The sequence below is a fragment of the Myxine glutinosa genome, chromosome 1 (genome assembly GCF_964187855.1).
Source record: "Myxine glutinosa chromosome 1, kmMyxGlut1.1, whole genome shotgun sequence".
In the NCBI taxonomy this organism is placed as follows: Eukaryota; Metazoa; Chordata; class Myxini; order Myxiniformes; family Myxinidae; genus Myxine; species Myxine glutinosa.
The window spans coordinates 406,033,264-406,052,287 of record NC_136261.1 but is presented as its reverse complement, the minus strand read 5'-3'; the positions used below and the strand labels follow the sequence as shown (position 1 = coordinate 406,052,287).

The following is a 19,024-nucleotide window of genomic DNA, read 5'->3' as shown; positions in this document are numbered from 1 at the left end:
GGGTTGGCCTTTTTTGGGCACCATGGTCCCACATATGGGACCACGGTGAAGCAATGTTTTACGGCCGGATGCCCTTCCTGCCGCCAACCCTGTTAGTCGCCTCTTGCGACACACAGGGGATTACCAGTGAACTGGTACTCAATTTGCCGACCTCGGAAGGATGATAGGCTGAGTCAACCCCCCTGGTGTTAATTCTGCGATCGGACCAGGATTCAAACCCAGGATCCTCGGATCCCAAGCCAGCACCCTAACGGCTAAGCCAACACCAGGCCGCTGGAGTGTAAAAGGCACTTTAATTTGAGCTCAGTGGGTCGATCATCAATACGATTGGTAATAATCTTTCTGTCTACCCTGACCGAAGCAAGTCAAGTCCACAGATCTTCACGTATCCATGAAGATGTCAAGGCGTTCGTTCACCGCGGCGTTCAAACTCTCCGTCTGCCGGTCTGCAGAAGAGTTTGGCTACCGGGAAGCCGGGAGGCGATTCGGCATGGACGAGTCCATCATCCGGCGCTGGAGAACGAGCAAGGCAAGGATAGAGAAGATGCCGAAGAAGAAGAGGGCGCTGAGGGGAAAGTCTGCGAAGTGGCCTCGGCTCGAGGAGCGTCTCTTCGCCTGGGTCCGGGAAAAGAGAGCGGAGGGTGACGCCATCTCGACGCTCGCTCTCAGGACGAAGGCGAACGGCTTGGCCGAGGAGGACGACGTCCTGGACTTCACGGCCACCTCGTCCTGGGCCTACAGGTTCATGGCCCGCCATGATCTGGCACGCGACTCCCAACATCTACCCGACGACGCCGCGACCCTTTCCAAGGCCACACATCCGCAAGAAATATGCGTCATACCGGTATGCGGACAAAGTTCATGGACAAACGTATTAGATCAGATCAGAAAACAAAATGATCAATATACATGTACATTGAGGGTGAAAAACAGGGGTGCGGTTAATACACTGGAAAATACCGGTTAATACACCGGAAAGTACCGTATGCATTTCAAATGCTTATGACGTCACTCTGTAGTGTATGATTGTGCGCACGTTTGAATTGAATGGGCGGCCATTTTTCCCCGCGCTATCCCGTGTGTGTTAGTTTGTGTTGAATTTCGCCACGCCCAGTGGGAGGGGCTTGTACAAGCGCACAAGGTGCTTTGGTTGTTGAGTTCAAAGATTTGATTTATTACCTCCGCCACCAAAGGTGGATGGAGGTTATGTTTTCAATCCTGTCTGTCTGTTTGTCTGTCTGTACGTTTGTGAACAAGATATCTCAAAAAGTTGTGGACGGATTCGGACTACATTTGGCAGAGATGTAGGGTATGTGACGAGGACGAAATTATTACATTTTGATGAAGATTCGGATTCGGATCCGGCTACTGGAATTTTTAAAGTGATTCTTCACCATTGGGAGATAGGGACAAAAACGATACATAGCAGGATATCTCAAAAAGTTATGGATGGATTTAGACGAAACTTGGTGGACAGGTTGTGTGTGTGACGAGGACTAATCGATTCAATTTTGGTGAAGATTCGGATCCGGATCCGGGTCGTATAATTTTTTAAGTGATGCTTCACCATTGAGTGATATGGCCAACCAGGCGGAGGTATCTACTGAGTGCCGTTCTGGTTTTATTTGTTTCTGTGCCTCGTGTCGGCACGTCACGTGACCTGATTGCGTCACCGCCGGAATGCCGGCACCGGTCCGTCAGCGGGTTACCCGCGCGCGTGTGTCGCACCACGTGCGTTTCCAAACATGTAGCCGCCACTTCGCGAACGTTAATTCATCGACCACAAATCAATTCAACGTGTGGCATCAATTCAACATGCCGAGTCGGTGTATCATTGTTGGTTGTAGTAACACGACCAAAGATGGAGTTAGCCTTCACTCGTTTCCGAAGGATCCTGCGTTACGGCGCAAATGGACGGCCAAGGTGAAGCTGACGAGGGCGCGATGGCAGAGACCTTCTGAAACCAGCGTGATATGCAGCGCTCACTTCGAGGAAGACGCCTTCGAATTTGGACTCCACTCCCTGTTTGGTATCAAGAGATTTAAAATGCTGAAACGCAGCGCCATCCCGACCAGAATTAAAGGGTTTGCTAAAGCGATCAGCTCCCAGAAACTACAAGCAGAAGCTTCTAAAAAAGTTCAGAAGAGGGTACGAGTGTGTGTGTGTGTGTGTGTGTGTGTGTGTGTGTGTGTGTGTGTGTGTGTGTGTGTGTGTGTGTCCATGTGTGTTTGTGTGTGTATGTGTCCATGTGTGTGTGTCCATGTCCAGGTTCCGCATCCCGCACTTTGCCTCCTCCCCCACCCCACTCCTCCCTCACCCACCCACTCCTCCATCCCCCTCCCCACTCCTCCCTCCCCCTCCCGCTCGCACCCCCCTGCAAAGTAACACTCAAGTATATATTGTATTTCCTCGAAGGCTCGAAGCACCCACTTACGGAGTTATGTTATTATTCTTATTCAAACGTGTAATGTCCAGGACTTCCGCCTCCGGTTCCCACAGAGAGGAAGTGTCCTCCGATCTCTCCACGTCATCAATGTTGAAGTATTTTCCCATTTGTGTCTTTGTCAAATTTCCACTCGTTATTTTATTATGTATGTGTTACTGTGTGTTTCTAGTTTGTGTTGGTTTGTAATTCATGCAAACTTGTGTGTATTTCATCATTTTCTGTCCGCACCCCAGGCCCCCCTTCCTCCTTCAAGATGTTTCTGATTCCTTAATATCTCTTCCTGGTTACTCCCTCCTCCGGTATGATAGACCTTAGCCTCGTCCTGGTGGTGGGGTGGCTATCCTTATCAAAAACTATCTTCCTCACTCTCCTTGCACTGCCCTCACTCCACCCCACCCCCAGGAGTACCTCTGGCTATGGCTTCCCCTCCGCACCCACCTTTTGTTCATATGTGTTCTGTACCATCCTCCAAAGAGTGATGACTCCATTTACATTTTGCTGTCTGACAACATGGACCAACTTCTATCCACTCATCCCAACTCTCTCTTCCTCATATGTGGTGATTTCAACTGTCATCATGCCAGCTGGCTGGGTGTGGGTTCCTCTAACACAAGCCATGGCACCTCAGCAAAGGACTTCTGCGACTAACTGGGACTGACACAATCTGTCAATTTCCCGACCTGGATCTCAGTCAATGGAGTATCTTCTCTTCCAGATGTGGATATGACAAACTTCCCTGCAAATGTCTGCTGCTCTTCTTCTGCTCCAATCGGTTCTTCTGGTCATTTGCTTGTTGAAGTAGACATCTCTCTGGCCATTCACAGAGAGCCTCCTCAGCGCCGACGAGTCTGGCATTTCACTCAGGCTGACTGGCGCGGTCTTCAAGCAGCCGTCAATCATCTGGACTGGTCTCCCATCTCTACTGCCTCTGACATCAACTCTTCCTGGGAATTCTTCCAAAGTAAACTGCTCTCTCTCATGCACAGATTTATCCCATCTTGTCTTTAGTTGTCATACCCTTCCTCCCGTCCATGGTTAACGGAATCTTGTGGTGAGGCAGTTGCCCTGAAACAACTTGCTTTGCCTCTTGGAAGGCTAATCCAACTGAAGGCAATCTCAGTTCCTTTTACAAAGCTCGGAAAAAGTGTGTGTCTACCCTCAGGAGAGCCAAGAGGTACTATCTCTCTACTCTCAAAACTGAACTCTCAATCCGGTCTCCCTCCTCCAAATCCTGGTGACGTCTGGTCAAATCTGTTTCTGGTGTTTGTTCCCCATCCATCCCCTCCCCTATCTCAAATGGATACACAGCCGACACCGCACATGACAAAGCCGAATGCCTCAACTCTGTGTTTGCCTCAGAATATTGTGTCCCAAACCCATCACATTCTGTACCCACCTTACCCAGTCGAACCCAGCTGCTCCTGGACTCCTGCAACTACAGACCAATCAGCCTGCTCCCAATAATCAGCAAGGTCATGGAATCGATCATCGCTTCTGACATCAAATCCTTCCTCTTCTCCAATGGCTTGATCTCGGATCATCAATTTGGATTCAGACCAGGTCATTCTACTCAGGGCATGCTGCTTCTGCTGTCTCAACAATGGATGGAGGTCCTCAATGCCAAACAGGAAATCAGAACTGTCTCCCTTGACATATCCCGTGCCTTCGATACGGTCTGGCACCCGCTCTGCTCAACAAACTCTGCTTGTATGGTATCCATGGAAACCTCCAGGCATGGCTTGCAGACTTCCTTTCTGGTCACAGTTAATGTGTGGCCCTGAATTGAATTCTCTCTTCTCCCCTTCCTCTTCAGGCTGGAGTTCTTCAATGCAGTGTTCTGGGCCCTGTGTTTTTCTGGTCTTCATCAATGATCTCTCTGACTCTATGGAAAATCCTCTCTATCACTTTGCTGATAACTCCACTCTCTGCCGCTCCATTCCTCAACCATCAGATCGACAGTCTGCAGCCTCTTGGCAGACTCTCTGCAGACCTGCACAATATCACAAATTGGTCAAACAAGTGGAACATGTCTTTCAATCCTGACAAATCTCACACTCTCACGTTGTCTCTCCGAAAAGACCGACCGGACAACCCTCCCATCTACTTTCTAAACAATCCTCTTGAAGAAGTTCTGTCACTCAAGATTTTGGGTCTCACTATCTGCCATGATCTTTCCTGGGAAAACCACATTTCCAAGCTGGCCTCCAAAGCAAGTCGCCGACTGGGCATCCTCCATCGTGCGAAGTCCTTTCTGGGCACTTCTGAGCTCCTCACCACATACAAAGCTTTCATCCGCAGCTCAATGGAATATTGCTCTCCCCTCTGGGCTGGTGCTCCTGCCTCACACCTAGCTCGGCTTCATGCGGTTGAAACCAAAGCATTCAGAATCATTGGAATCTCCCACGATGAAGCCGATTCTGAGGGCCTTTCTCTCTCACCGCAGCCAGGATTTTCTGGCAAAACCAGAAACGACCTTTGCTGATAGGTGGTGTTTCTGTCTTCTACCGACTCCTCTCCGGCCTTGCTCCGCCTGTTCTGTCTGTGCTCTGTCCCCCAAATATTCCTGCAGGACGCACAAGATGTGTTTATATGTGTGTGTCTGTCCAGGTGTGTGTGTGTGTGTGTGTGTGTGTGTGTGTGTGTGTGTGTGTGTGTGTGTGTGTGTCTGTCTGTCTAGATGTGTGTCATGGAATCGTGTGTGTGTGTTAAGAAAACTGCCAAAACCAAGACTCTTTGCTCACCTTCACTCCTTCATTCCTCTTCTCTCCCCCCTCTGGAACAAACTCTCACACTCTCTTCAATCCCTCTCCTCCCTCCAAGTCTTTAAAACAGCTGTTCACCATCTCTTATCTTCCCCATCCAAAAACTTGGTCTTTTCTACCGCCGTTAAACACCCCAAATCCGCCTCTTTTAATCCTTCACTTCTTTCCTGAAATTCCTAGAAGTGTTCATTTGCTTTATACTGTGTACCTCTCCCTCCTCCCCAGCTCTCCCCCTTCCACAGATCTACCGACATCCCTGTTCTCTTCTGTTGTTGTGCTTGTGTGTTTCCCTCTCTTCCCCTCTTGTCTCCCGCTACCTTCATTGTATGTTTTATGTGTCTGTGCATGTTTTCATGTTCAATGTGTTAGCTCTTACACGAGCCTCGATTCTGTGTCCAAAAAATAATAATAATAATAAGATTCGTCTGCAACAGGCAACATGTGACTGTATTAGTCTGCAACAGGCAACATGTGACTATTAGTCTGCAACAGGCAACATATGACTGTATTAGTCTGCAACAGGCAACATGTGACTATTAGTCTGCAACAGGCAACATATAACTGTATTAGTCTGCAACAGGCACCATATGACTGTATTAGTCTGCAACAGGCAACATGTGACTGCATTAGTCTGCAACAGGCAACATGTGATTGTATTAGTCTGCAACAGGCATCATATGACTGTATTAGTCTGCAATAGACAACATATGACTGTATTAGTCTGCAATAGACAACATATGACTGTCTTAATCTGCAACAGGCAACATATGACTCTTGGTCTGCAACAGGCAACATATGACTGACCGACTATTGGTCTGCAACAGGCAACATATGACTGCATTAGTCTGCAACAGGCAACATATGACTGACTGACTGACTGACTGACTATTGGTCTGCAACAGGCAACATATGACTGACTGACTATTAGTCTGCAACAGGCAACATATGACTGACTGACTATTAATCTGGAACAGGCAACATATGACTGACTGTATTCGTCTGCAACAGGCAACATACCATAAAACTTCGACTATAATGCGCCGCTGTGCATAACGCACACCCGCAAAGTGCAAAGTTTAAACATAGCAGCGAATATTAAGCTAGAACAGCACTCAGTAGAGAGCATACCTCCACCTGATTGGCCATAACACTCAATGGTGAAGAATCACTTAAAAAAAAAAAAATTCTCATATCCGAATCCATATTCAGATCTTCACCAAAATCGAATCGATTATTCCTTGTCACACACCCAAGCGGTCCACCAGGTTTCGTCCAAATCCGTCCTTAACTTTTTGAGATATCCTGCTATGTATCGTTTTTGGCCCCATCTCCCAATGGTGAAGAATCACTTTTAAAAATTCTAGTAGCCGGATCCGAATCCGGATCTTCACCAAAATCTAATCATTTCGTTATTGTGACTTACGCTACATCTCTGCCAAATTTCGTCTGAATCCATCCATAACTTCTTGAGATATTTTGTTCACAAACAAACAAGAAGACGTCATGGAAAATCTGGGAAAATCCACCCGCCCACCCTCCCTGCCCCCCTAAAAAAAAGGATGCCATTGATCCATCAAATTGTCCATTTCATCCAGATTAAAATTGACTTTCTCGATCAAAGCTCGGGTTAATAGGATGAAAAGTGAAGTGTCACCTTGAGTTGACCTTTGACCTTTTGACCTCAATTTGTTTGTTTCCCAATTCAGTGAGGCGCTATGCAAATGCTGTTAAATTTTCAAGTCAGTCAGATGAAAATTGATGGTTTTTCAGATGAAAATTGATGAAATTGGAAGTTTCACCTTGAGTTGACCTTTGACCTTTTGACCTCAGGAATAGTCGGTTTCCCTATTTGGTGACTCGATATGCAAATGCTTCTCTATTTTCAAGTCAATCGGATGAAAAGTGATGATTTTTCAAATGAAAATTTATGATTTTAGAAGTGTCACCTTGAGTTGACCTTTGACCTTTTGACCTCAAATATTTTCCCAATTCAGTGAGGCACTATGTAAATGCTGTTCCTTTTCCAAGTCAATTGGACGAAGATTGACGATTTGTCAGATGAAAATTTATGATTTTGGAAGTTTTTCTCGAGTTGACCTTTTGACCTCAAAAATAGTTGGTTTTTCCAATTTAGTGACAAAATGTGCAAATGCTGTTCAATTTTCAAGTCAATCGGATTAAAAATGGCGATTTTAGAAATTTGACCTCCAGATGACCTTTGACCTTTGCCCTCAAAATCCATTGGCTTCTCAGTTGTGACGACCTCTACAACTTGGTGACGTTTCGTGACGATCGGTTTAGAATTATGACCTGTAGGCTGGTGACAGACAGACAGAATAAACAAACGCAACCGACCAATATAAAATTGAAAAATCTTCGATTTTGCAAGTAACAAACGGACAAACAGACAGGGATGAAAACATAGCCTCCATCCACCTTTGGTGGCGGAGGTAATAAACGGCGGAAGTCGGATAGCAATCCAACGAAGCAACCCATGGCCTATTGTCGGACGACAATCACGTGGTACACAAGTTGCTGATATCCATGAGTTCTCGACGACGATCATACACTGCGGCTCAAAAACTAAACATTGTTGGATATGCTGAAGATCACGGCAACAGAGCTGCGGGGCGGGAATTCGATGGAATATCTGAGGTGAACATCAGACTATGGAGACGACAGAAGGAGCGTCTGCAGTCGCTCCGACGAAGCAAAATGGCCGAACGGGGTCATGCGGCCGCCCATCCCGAGCTAGAGGCCAAACTGCTCGATTGGGTCACAGATCGTCGGCAACAAGGCGGTGGCATCACCATTTCGGAGGTGCGTGTGAAAGCCGTCATGCTTGCTAAGACCATGCCAAACATGGTCACCTTCAAGGCGTCACGTGGATGGGGAGATCGTTTTATGAAGCGGCACAGTCTCTCCGTCCGGCGTCGAACAACGATCGCGCAGAAGTCCATTCCAACGTCCATTCAATTACCGGTATAATTTTTTTCATTCGTAGAACTAGCGTGACTCGGCGCGCTCCTCGCGCCTCACCGCACGTCGTTTCAGAGGGATCGGCATCTTTGACCATTTCGTTGTCTTTTGGGTCTTCATGGTGTTTTGGGTCGTCAGGGCCATTTGGGTCTTTTGGATCCTATGGGCCCTAAAGGATATTTTGGGTCTTTGGGGTGTTTTGGGTCTTCGGTGTCTTCAGGGGCTTTTGGGTCTTAAGGGTGTTTTGTTTCCTCTGGGTATTTAAGGGTCTTTGGGGGTATTTAGGTTATTTCGGGTATTTAAGGGTCTTTTGGGTCTTAAAGGTCTTTGGTGTCTTTAGGGTCGTTTGGGTCTTCAGGCTATTTTGGGTCTTTGGTCTCTTCAGGGGCTTTTGTATCTTAAGGCTCTTTTGGTTCCTCTGGGTCTTTAAGGGTCTTTAGGGTGTTTTTGGGTCTTCAGGGTGTTTTGGGTCTTCAAGGTGTTTTGGGTCTTCAGGGTGTTTTGGGTCTTCTGGGTCTTTTGGATCATGTGGGCCTTTAAGGGTATTTTGGGTCTTTGGGGTGTTTTGGGTCTTTGGGGTCTTTGGTGTCTTCAAGGGCTTTTGGGTCTTAAGGGTATTTTGGGTCTTAAGGGTATTTTGGTTCCTCTGGGTCTTTAAGGGTTTTTTGGGGGTCTTTGGGGGTGTTTTGGGTCTTCGGAGTATTTTGGGTCTTTGGGGTATTTTGGGTCTCCGGAGTGTTTTGGGACTTTGGCGCCATTTGGGTCTTCAGGGTCTTTTGGATCCTCTGGGCATTTTAGGTCTTTGGGGTGTTTTAGGTCTTCTGTGTCTTTTGGGTCTTCCGTGTCTTTTGGGTCTTCCGTGTCTTTTGGGTCTTCCGTGTCATTTGGGTCTTCCGTGTCTTTTGGGTCTTCCGTGTCTCTTGGGTCTTCCATGTCTTTTGGGAATTTGGGGTGTTTTGGGTCATTGGGGTGTTTTGGGTCTTTGGGGTGTTTTGGGTCTTCTGGGTGTTTTGGGTCTTTGGGGTGTTTTTGGACTTCGATGCATTTGGGTCTTTGGGGTGTTTTGGGTCTTTGGGGTGTTTTGGGTCTTTGGGGTGTTTTGGGTCTTCGGGGTGTTTTGGGTCTTCGGGGTGTTTTGGGTCTTCGGGGTGTTTTGGGTCTTCGGGGTGTTTTGGGTCTTCGGGGTGTTTTGGGTCTTCGGGGTGTTTTGGTTCTTCGGGGTGTTTTTGGTCTTCGGGGTGTTTTGGGTCTTCGGGGTGTTTTGGGTCTTCGGGGTGTTTTGGGTCTTCGGGGTGTTTTGGGTCTTCGGGGTGTTTTGGGTCTTCGGGGTGTTTTGGGTCTTCGGGGTGTTTTTGGTCTTCGGGGTGTTTTGGGTCTTCGGGGTGTTTTGGGTCTTCGGGGTGTTTTGGGTCTTCGGGGTGTTTTAGGTCTTCGGGGTGTTTTGGGTCTTCGGGGCGTTTTGGGTCTTCGATGCATTTGGGTCTTCGGGGTGTTTTGGGTCTTCGGGGTGTTTTGGGTCTTCGGGGTGTTTTGGGTCTTCGGGGTGTTTTGGGTCTTCGGGGTGTTTTGGGTCTTCCGGGTGTTTTGGGTCTTCGGGGTGTTTTGGGACTTCAATGCATTTGGGTCTTTGGGGTGTTTTGGGTCTTTGGGGTGTTTTGGGTCTTTGCGGTGTTTTGGGTCTTTGGGGTGTTTTGGGTCTTTGCGGTGTTTTGGGTCTTTGGGGTGTTTTGGGTCTTTGGGGTGTTTTGGGTCTTTGGGGTGTTTTGGGTCTTTGGGGTGTTTCGGGTCTTTGGGGTGTTTTGGGTCTTTGGGGTGTTTTGGGTCTTTGGGGTGTTTTGGGTCTTTGGGGTGTTTTGGGTCTTCGGGGTGTTTTGGGTCTTCGGGGTGTTTTGGGTCTTCGGGGTGTTTTGGGTCTTCGGGGTGTTTTGGGTCTTCGGGGTGTTTTGGGTCTTCGGGGTGTTTTGGGTCTTCTGGGTATTTTGGGGTCTTTTGGGTCTTCGGGGTGTTTTGGGTCTTCTGGGTCTTTTGGGTCTTTAAGGTTATTTTGGGTCTTCAGGGGTCTTGGTTGTCTTCAGGGTCTTAGGGGACTTAAAGGGTCGTCAAAGGTCTGACGGGTCTCAGCAGTCCAAACGTAATTCAGAGGGTGTTCATTTTATTTGAAGAAGAAGACGTTTTGGTCGCATTTAAGCATACATTCAAACAAACATACATAACCATATACGTTTGCTCTATTATAATAAGAAGATAATTTTCAAACTTACCAGACATTAAAATCAACAATTAATAGAACACTGGTTTACTTACTTCATGATTGTGAACTTGCAGATTAAATACAGACTCTCCTCGAGTTACGACTCAGTTGCTTCTTGTGGCTTGCGCTGACAACATCCCTTACGCTCCATCGCCTATAAGTGTGCGTGTACCGTACTGCCATCATCATGTCGAGCAAGAGGAAGAGTGCATCCACTGATGGATCGGAGAAAAAGAAGAGGAAGGCGATCGACCTCGGGTTAAAGATGAAAATAATCATGCAGCTCGAGAACGGTAAAAACGTGGCCGCCATCTCACGTGACTTAGGCCTCTCACATTCGACGGTGTCCACCATCTTGAAGGATAAACACCGCATCAGAGAAGCTGTGAAGGGATCGGCCCCCATGGGAGCTACCATCATCACCAAGAAGCGACGAGGGCCTATCCATGAAATGGAGAAGATGTTGATGACGTGGATGGAGGACCAGCTGCAGAAACGTGTGCCGCTAAGTTTGCTGATGATCCAGGCGAAGGCTCGGAGCATCTTTGAGACCCTAAAGGAGCGTGGGGGAGAGGATTACTCCGAAACGTTCACCGCCAGCCACGGCTGGTTCCAACGTTTCAAAAGAAGATTCAATCTTCACAACGTCAGAGTGAGTGGAGAGGGTGCTAGCGCAAAGACCCAAAATATGTAATAAGTAATCCACTATGTAAGAGAGATGTTGGTCTGTGTCGCCATTTTTCTCAGAGATGGCTGAACGGATCTACGTCAAACTTTCAGGTGTTCATCAGTCAGTGCCTGGGAGTGTTATGAGGCAAGAAAAAAAGAATGAAAAAAGAAAAGATCATTTTTTTGGAGTTAAAAAAAATTCGCTCGATAGTGCCTAAGCCTTTTAAAATTAATGACAGTTGTATATATAGAAGTACACATTCGCATAAATAAATACAAAACAATCACCAGACATTTGAATACAAATAAATCAAACAATTCCGGAAGTGTACGAATTTGGTAGTATGGCTTCTTCTTCTTCCTGATCGGCATCACACTTAACTCAGAAACGTGAGCCGCATTCACCCACCAGCATATATATGAACCCCCTTCCTCTCCTGCCTCCTCCCCTCCCTTCCCCTCCCCCCTCTCCTCTCTCCACTCTCCCCTCTCCTTCCCCCCTCTCCTGCCTCCCCTCCCCCCCTCTCCCCCTCCCCTATCTCCCCCTCCCCTATCTCCCCCTCCACTTCCCCCCTTCCCCCCCCCATTCCCCCTCCCCTCCCTTTCCCCTCCCTCCACTCCCCTTCCCCCTCTCCCCTCCCCCTTCCCCCCCCTTCACCTCCCCCTCCCCTGCCCGGCAACGCCGGGTATTTCTGCTTTGTATATAATAAGTCCATGAGGAGTGATTCGACTTACGACGACTTCGACTTGCGACCTGCTTGTCGGAACGTAGCCCCGTCATAACTCGAGGAGAGTCTGTATTCTATATTAAACATTTAGCTATTCTTTGTTGTTGTTATTTGAGTATTGCCTCTTCCGTTTTCGAAGACGTCCTCGACGATCGTTTCAATCTGAAAAAAAGCTTACAAAAAATTAGACCTATGTATAGTACGCACCTCTAACGTTAAAAAGATTTTTTGGGTAAAAAAAAGTGTGCGTTATAGTCGAAGTTTTACGGTATGACTATTATCTGCAACAGTGAACATATGACTGTATTAGTGTGCACCAGGAAACATATGACTATACAGCAATACCCCGTTTTACGCCATTTCGACCTATGTCAAATCCGACTTTACGCCACTCTTCCGGAGTAAATTTCAGTTCAGCGAACGTCATTATGTGCGACTTTACGTCACTCCTCCATCATAATAGGAGGACGTGAAAAAAAGTAATTTTTCCTTAAAAATATATTTAAAATAAATAAAATAGTACATAAAAATTAACAATGAAAGAAGCTAAAAAACAATTTAAAATACAATAAAAAGCACATAAATTTTTTTTTTTAAATGTACGTACAGTATACTACTGTACGTATGCGAAGCTGTTGGTTCTCATTCAAAACAAAGGCGACGCCATATGCATTTTGTCCTGTGCTGCGGTCGCGTGCTTGCTTTGCCTTTCGCTGTTATTTTTGTGATTATTCCTTTACTGTGTCTGTGTTAGCCATGGGTCCTAAGAAGGATAGTGCTCGTGTTTCCAAGCGTAATGTGGTTACGATGGAAGATAAGTTAAATCTGATTAAAAGGTATGAAAAGGGTGAAAAAGTGTCGGTGATAGCGCATGCCTTAGGGCTGCCACGGTCCACGGTATCGACCATCATTCATGATAGGGAACGTATTCTTGCATACGTCACTGAAAAAGCACCGTCGGCAAAGACTGCTGTCATGAATCTGAAGAGGGGTCAGATTTTCGATGAGATGGAGAGACTCCTTTCGGTGTGGATCGAACGCCAGACCCATGAACGCATACCAACGAGCCAGCTGCTGATACAGGAGAAGGCAAAGTCTTTGTTCCAGGATCTTCTGAAGAAGTACCCGGAGGATAAAGACACAACCTTCGTTGCAAGCTCTGGATGGTTTGCACGCTTTAAACGGCGCTTCAGCTTGCACAACGTCAAGATTCAGGGCGAAGCCAAGTTTAAAGTGAATAACATAATTTTATTAATTTTTTTTATTATTCTTTACAAATTCATTTATTAATTGTGTTCATTACTCATTAAAAAATATGACTAAAATGTGTTTTTAGTGTTCTTTAAGGTTTAGCGATAGTTATATGCTTTCGCGAGTTGTTTACTCTAGTTTTACGGTGTTTGTCTTCATTTTAAGGCATTACGCCTGGTTTACGTCAAAAACCGAGTTATGTCACGGCTTATGGAACCAATTAATGACGTAGGCCGGGGTATTGCTGTATTAGTCTGCAACAGGCAACATATGACTGTATTTGTCTGCAACAAGCAACATATGACTGCATTTGTCTACAACAGGCAACATATGACTGTATTTGTCTGCAACAGGGAGCATATAACTGCATTTGTCTGCAACAGGGAACATATGACTATTTGTCTGCAACAGGCAACATATGACTGTATTTGTCTGCAACAGGCAACATATGACTATTAGTCTGCAACAGGCAACATATGACTGTATTAGTCTGCAACATGTAACATATGACTGTATTAGTCTGCAACAGGCAACATATGAATGTATTAGTCTGCAACAGGCAACATATGACTGTATTAGTCTGCAACAGGCAACATATGACTGTATTTGTCTGCAACAGGCAGCATATGACTATTAGTCTGCAACAGGCAACATATGACTGTAGTAGTCTGCAACAGGCAACATATGACTGTATTAGTCTGCAACAGGCAACATACAACTATTAGTCTGCAACAGGCAACATATGACTTTAGTAGTCTGCAACAGACAACATATGACTGTATTAGTCTGCAGCAGGCAACATATGACTGTATTGGTCTGCAACAGGCAACATATGACTGTATTGGTCTGCAACAGGCAACATGTGACTGTATTGGTCTGCAACAGGCAACATATGACTGTATTAATCTGCAACAGGCAACATATGACTGTATTAGTCTGCAGCAGGCAACATATGACTGTATTGGTCTGCAACACGCACATATGACTGTATTGGTCTGCAATAGGCAACATATGACTGTAGTAGGCTGCAGCAGGCAACATATTACTGTATTAGTCTGCAACAGGCAACATAAGACTGTATTGGTCTGCAGCAGGCAACATATGACTGTATTGGTCTGCAACAGGCAACATATGACTGTATTGGTCTGAAACAGGCAACATATGACTGTATTAGTCTGCAACAGGCAACATATGACTGTATTGGTCTGCAACAGGCATCACATGACTGTATTAGTCTGCAGCAGGCAACATTTGACTGCATTAGTCAGAGGCCCATTCCACAACCGCAAACCCGTTCATCTTCTCTTCTTCTTCTTCACTAAGTTAAATAATTGTGTTTTTCACTGTGTCCTATTAATCATCCTGATTTTGTTTGTTTCTTGCAGCGTAAAACGTTTTCTAGAGTCCGGCTTAAGCATGGGAAAGTGGAAGAGACCGCTCTCCAGTCCAAGTCCAGCCATGATAAACAACTCAGGATGAGTCTCAACTTGCCGATGCTTATCGACGACATTTGGTCCTCCCTTGAGATTGCAGAGAATCTGACCATCAGTGATGATTCAAAACAAATAAAGCAAACCATTGATGCACATTTTGGAGCAAGCCGGATCACCCATTCTCCAATGCAGGTAAGCCTGCTTTGATTGGCTGGCGACTTGTTTGATTTATTGTCTTACAATTTACCTTGAACTCTGAATAAACAAAAAGATTTGAAGAATTGGGTTAAATTGTTAATGTTGAGAATAATTTGGTGCTTGTCGAATGGTGGCTTTTTTGTCCTTTTTTTTTTAGATGGATCATTCATATTATGAACTTCCTGCTGGTCATGCCAATGGGATGCCAGATTTTCCGATACATTACACCCCAGAAAAGCCAATCATGGTAATGTGTGGAAAGACTTTTCCATGCAAAGTGAAAGTCAGGAATCAGTATGATACGCTTGTCAGTCTGTCTGTCTGTCCCTCCATCACATATCGTGAGATGATGGAATCTCGCGAGATTGTGAATCAAGCATCGCTTCATTATTATTTAATTTTGATATTGTTTGCTTCGCGAAGAAGATAATCGATTTGGATGATTTATTAACATGTGGAGAGGGGAGTGGTTGATGACTTTGGGTGGGGGGAGCTTGAAGACTTGGAATGGGGAGGGCATTTGAAGACGGGGTGGGGAGGGGTTTTGAAGAATTGGGTTGTAGGGGGTGTAGGGCATTTGGGGAATTGGGGTGGGGAGGGGGGTTAAGAACTTGAAGTCAAGGGTAGGCTGAGAACTTAGGGTTGCGAAGGGGTTGAGGGATCAGTTGAGGACTTAGGGTTGGGAGGGGGTTGAGGACCTGGGATTGGGGGGTTGGGATAATTGAGGACTTGCTGTTGAGGGGGGGAGGGAGGGAGCAGAGTTGAAGATTTGAGGTTGGAGGTGTGAGGGGTGAGAATTGAGGACTTGGATTTGGGGTGGGGGAAGGAGTTGATTTAATCAAGCAACTATTCTTTGCAAAATATTGTTGAAGTTACATTTTGCATTTTGTGGGACTTCCTTGGGGACCTGCAAGTGTACACATAAATGTAGCAATGCCCGACTTTTCGTTTTCATTTTTCTCATTGCAGAAGACTGTTGGCACACAAACTGATGGCAGATGTTTCTGCAAAGATATTGAAAAACTCCCTGGAAGACCAAAGGCCAAGTATGAAAAAAAGGTTCTTCAATCGAAGATCAAAGTTGATATCCGAAAGAATCAGGTATCTTTAACGACACAAACTATTTCTCTTTTTTATTTTTAAAAAAAGTTTTTTTTGAAGGATCAAAAGGGCATGAAGGTCAACAGAGAGAAAATGCGTCGGAGGGAAGAAAGAGAGAAGAATGCATAGATGCACCAAGAGAAGCGTTACAGGTGAAAGGCATACAAGGTTTCGGTGATTGTAGTAAAGCTCAAGCCATGGGAGACCATTCGTTGGTGGTGGGCAGGCAGACTTGCGTGTGCCAGATGGAAGACAAGAGACCACACCCTTGAGAATATGGGTCCACAGGCAAGAGATAGAGGGGGATGAAAGAATGGAGTTCATTTAATTTTGTATGCAGCATGAGGCTGCTGATTTGCATCATTGCTTGGGGGTGAGCGGGTCAGGGTGCACCTGTGCCGCTGGTGCTGTGCCCCCCTGTAGGTTAGAGCAGGAATTAGTAATTTGTTCAAAGTGCTGACAAGAGCTCACCTACTCTTTGTGAAGGACACCGTGGCATCTATAATATTGGCAAGCAGGACATCCAGTTTAACATCCATCCAAAGAATGACACGTACACTGATGAATTAACCTGTCTGTGAAATACTTGGAAAACAGTTTTTTTTACTTGCGCCGAGATTCAAACCCAGGCAAGACAGCTCAGAGGCGAGTGTATGTACGAGGTGTGTTCAAAAAGTATGCGACCTTAATTTGTCGTGCGTAAACAAATGAAGCTAGGGAGGCGTTGATTGGTGCACGTATGTAGGCGATCCTAATGCGCACGCGTGAATTTTTTCCCACCTGCAGAAGCTGTCATTCGACGGCAGACCGCCGATGAGTGAGGAAGTGTAAGTGAGAAACGTCGGATTTTCGTTTTTGACAAAATGACGGAAAAACTTGAACAACGCTACTGCATCAAATTTTGTGTAAAGCTTGGCGATTCCCAAGTGGAAACGATCCGCAAGATTCAACAGGCCTTCGGGGACGAAGCAATGAGCACCACACAGATAAAGGAGTGGTACAACCGCTTCAAAGATGGCCGCACATCAGTGGAGAGTGAAGCACGTTCGGGTAGGCCCTCAACATCCCGAAATGAGATCGTCATTGACCAATTGAGGACCCTGGTGATGCAGGATCGTCGAATCACGATCAGAGAACTTGCAGACGAGGTGGGCGTCAGCATTGGATCCGTGAAGGAGATTAGTGTAAGTTTGTTGTATCTGGATACGAGTATTTTTTATGAACAAAGGTCGGATACTTTTTGAACACACCTCGTATGTCTAGGCCATCATGCCAGCCCACAATGGATGTGAGTGTTCAGCTTTGATGTTGGGAGGGCAACAGGGAAAGTGTTGGGATATCTAAGATGGCCTCGTCTCTGCGGCCTCACTTTCATGAACCTCAATCCTGGAAAGAAACTAGAGCAATGCGACTGTGTCGCCAATATGCCTCCGCGTAGTCCCTGCCCGTGGCAATGGGTAAATGCCCTCGTTCACTGTTCTAAAAATAAACAAGTTTGGTTTAAATCCCTTCAGCTGTTTTGAAGTATCACATTTTCACCACAGGACAAGTTTCACATCGATCGGTGATGCGGTTTCGGAGAAGAGTTTTGTTTTTTAAATATCGGCTTTCAAGCTTATACGGCTGCCAAACCAGTGACATATGACATTAAAAATGTACACTCTGCATTTGCATGGGTAGGGGATCATGTTTTGTGTCGATTGGAAAAGGTTCATTTTTCTATCCAATATAGCTGCCAAACCACGTGACCTATGACATCATCATTTTAAAACTATACTCAACAATGTTGTTGGCATTTAAAAATTTTTGCATCAATGAGGTAAGCAGTTTCAGAGATATAATTATTTTATATTCTCCTTCCATCCAATATGGCTGCCAAACCCTGTGACGTATGATGTCATAAATTTAATATTTCAATACAAATGGGTCAGAGATCATGTGCATGCAATTACAGATTTTTAGGATAAGGCGTTAAATTAAAGCATTCTTGGCTGGTATACCACTTCACCGATGATGTCATCGTTGTCATACTTTTGTCCCCATTGGGATCACTTGACAATGTGCCAAATTTCAAATTTTTCCAATCGGCGGTTTCCGAGAAATAATTTTCAATTATTTGCGTTTCATCCAAGATGGCTGCCAGACCATGTGACCCATGACATCACAATTATCCTAAAAACATTCTGCATGGGTGTCACTCCTACCCTGAAAGTTTTGTCTCAATTGGATATGTGGTTGCGGAGAAAAACGAGGTTTATCCCGTACGGACGGACGGACATATGGACAACCTGAAAATATAATGCCTCTGGCCACCTTGGTGACAGAGGCATAAAAATAAATTTTCATTCTTGCATAACATCCCAATCTTTTTATAGAAACCATGTCACTTGCATTGAATTACTGCTAGAAAGGGAAATGAACATGTAAATGGATTACACGTTGTAGGTCAACAAGAGCTCCGCATGGTTGTTGCTGTTGTTGTTTTGGTTGTTGTTGGCGGTCAATTTTTGAAAATGTGGACCCATTGGTCAGACAGCTGACGGACCCCACCCCTCACATTTGTTGCTTCACTCCACCCACCATGGCACCCTGACGAAATAGTATGGCCGCCATTTTGGTTTTCTGGTGGCCCAAAGACATCAGGCCTGTAGGCCTCTGATGAGTATACACTGCCCGGGTTTGTTGCGTCGGATTTCCATCGGCTTTGTTTGAGTCTAGTGTTAGTCACGATGAGGGATCCTCTCCCGAGGCGTTACCTCCTTGGACAAACCGTGTTAATGTGTACAAATAGTTTATCGTGGTGTTTCATGGAAAACCCTTACCGGAAGTAAAACTATTATCAACCACAAACACGTATGATTACGTTTGGAAACGGTTGTTATTGCTGTTTGACACCAACCTGAAAGGGAGGAAACTCCGGGTGTGTTAAATTACTAAGCAGCTATCTAGCGCTTGTCAAGCAAGCCGTTCCTTAACGGTTTTGAATGGAGTGCTCGCTTTAATGCTTAGGCCACTTGGCGAGCGCTCTACAAGAAACTTGGTAACTGAACGCAACCCCGACCCTAGATCTACTGTAATCTACAGGGGGTGTGACGTGTGACGCTGGGAGGTGTGACGATTTTCAGAAAACTCGTACACAGTTATTTTTAGTCGAATTTCAATTTTTTTTTTTTAAAAGACTACATATATAATGCCATTTAAAACAC

General features: G+C 45.6%; 1 protein-coding gene across 1 annotated transcript in view; it reads left to right on the top strand.

Moving 5' to 3' along the window:
• Window positions 1-391: 391 nt before the first annotated feature.
• Window positions 392-19,024, top strand: part of LOC144894021 (uncharacterized) — a 64,284-nt gene continuing 45,651 nt past the window's right edge. Inside the window, exons 1-4 of the mRNA XM_078785510.1 lie at window positions 392-844; window positions 14,472-14,711; window positions 14,875-14,964; window positions 15,687-15,818. Coding sequence (XP_078641636.1) covers window positions 392-844; window positions 14,472-14,711; window positions 14,875-14,964; window positions 15,687-15,818 — 915 coding nt within the window. The remainder of the gene's footprint in view (window positions 845-14,471; window positions 14,712-14,874; window positions 14,965-15,686; window positions 15,819-19,024) is intronic.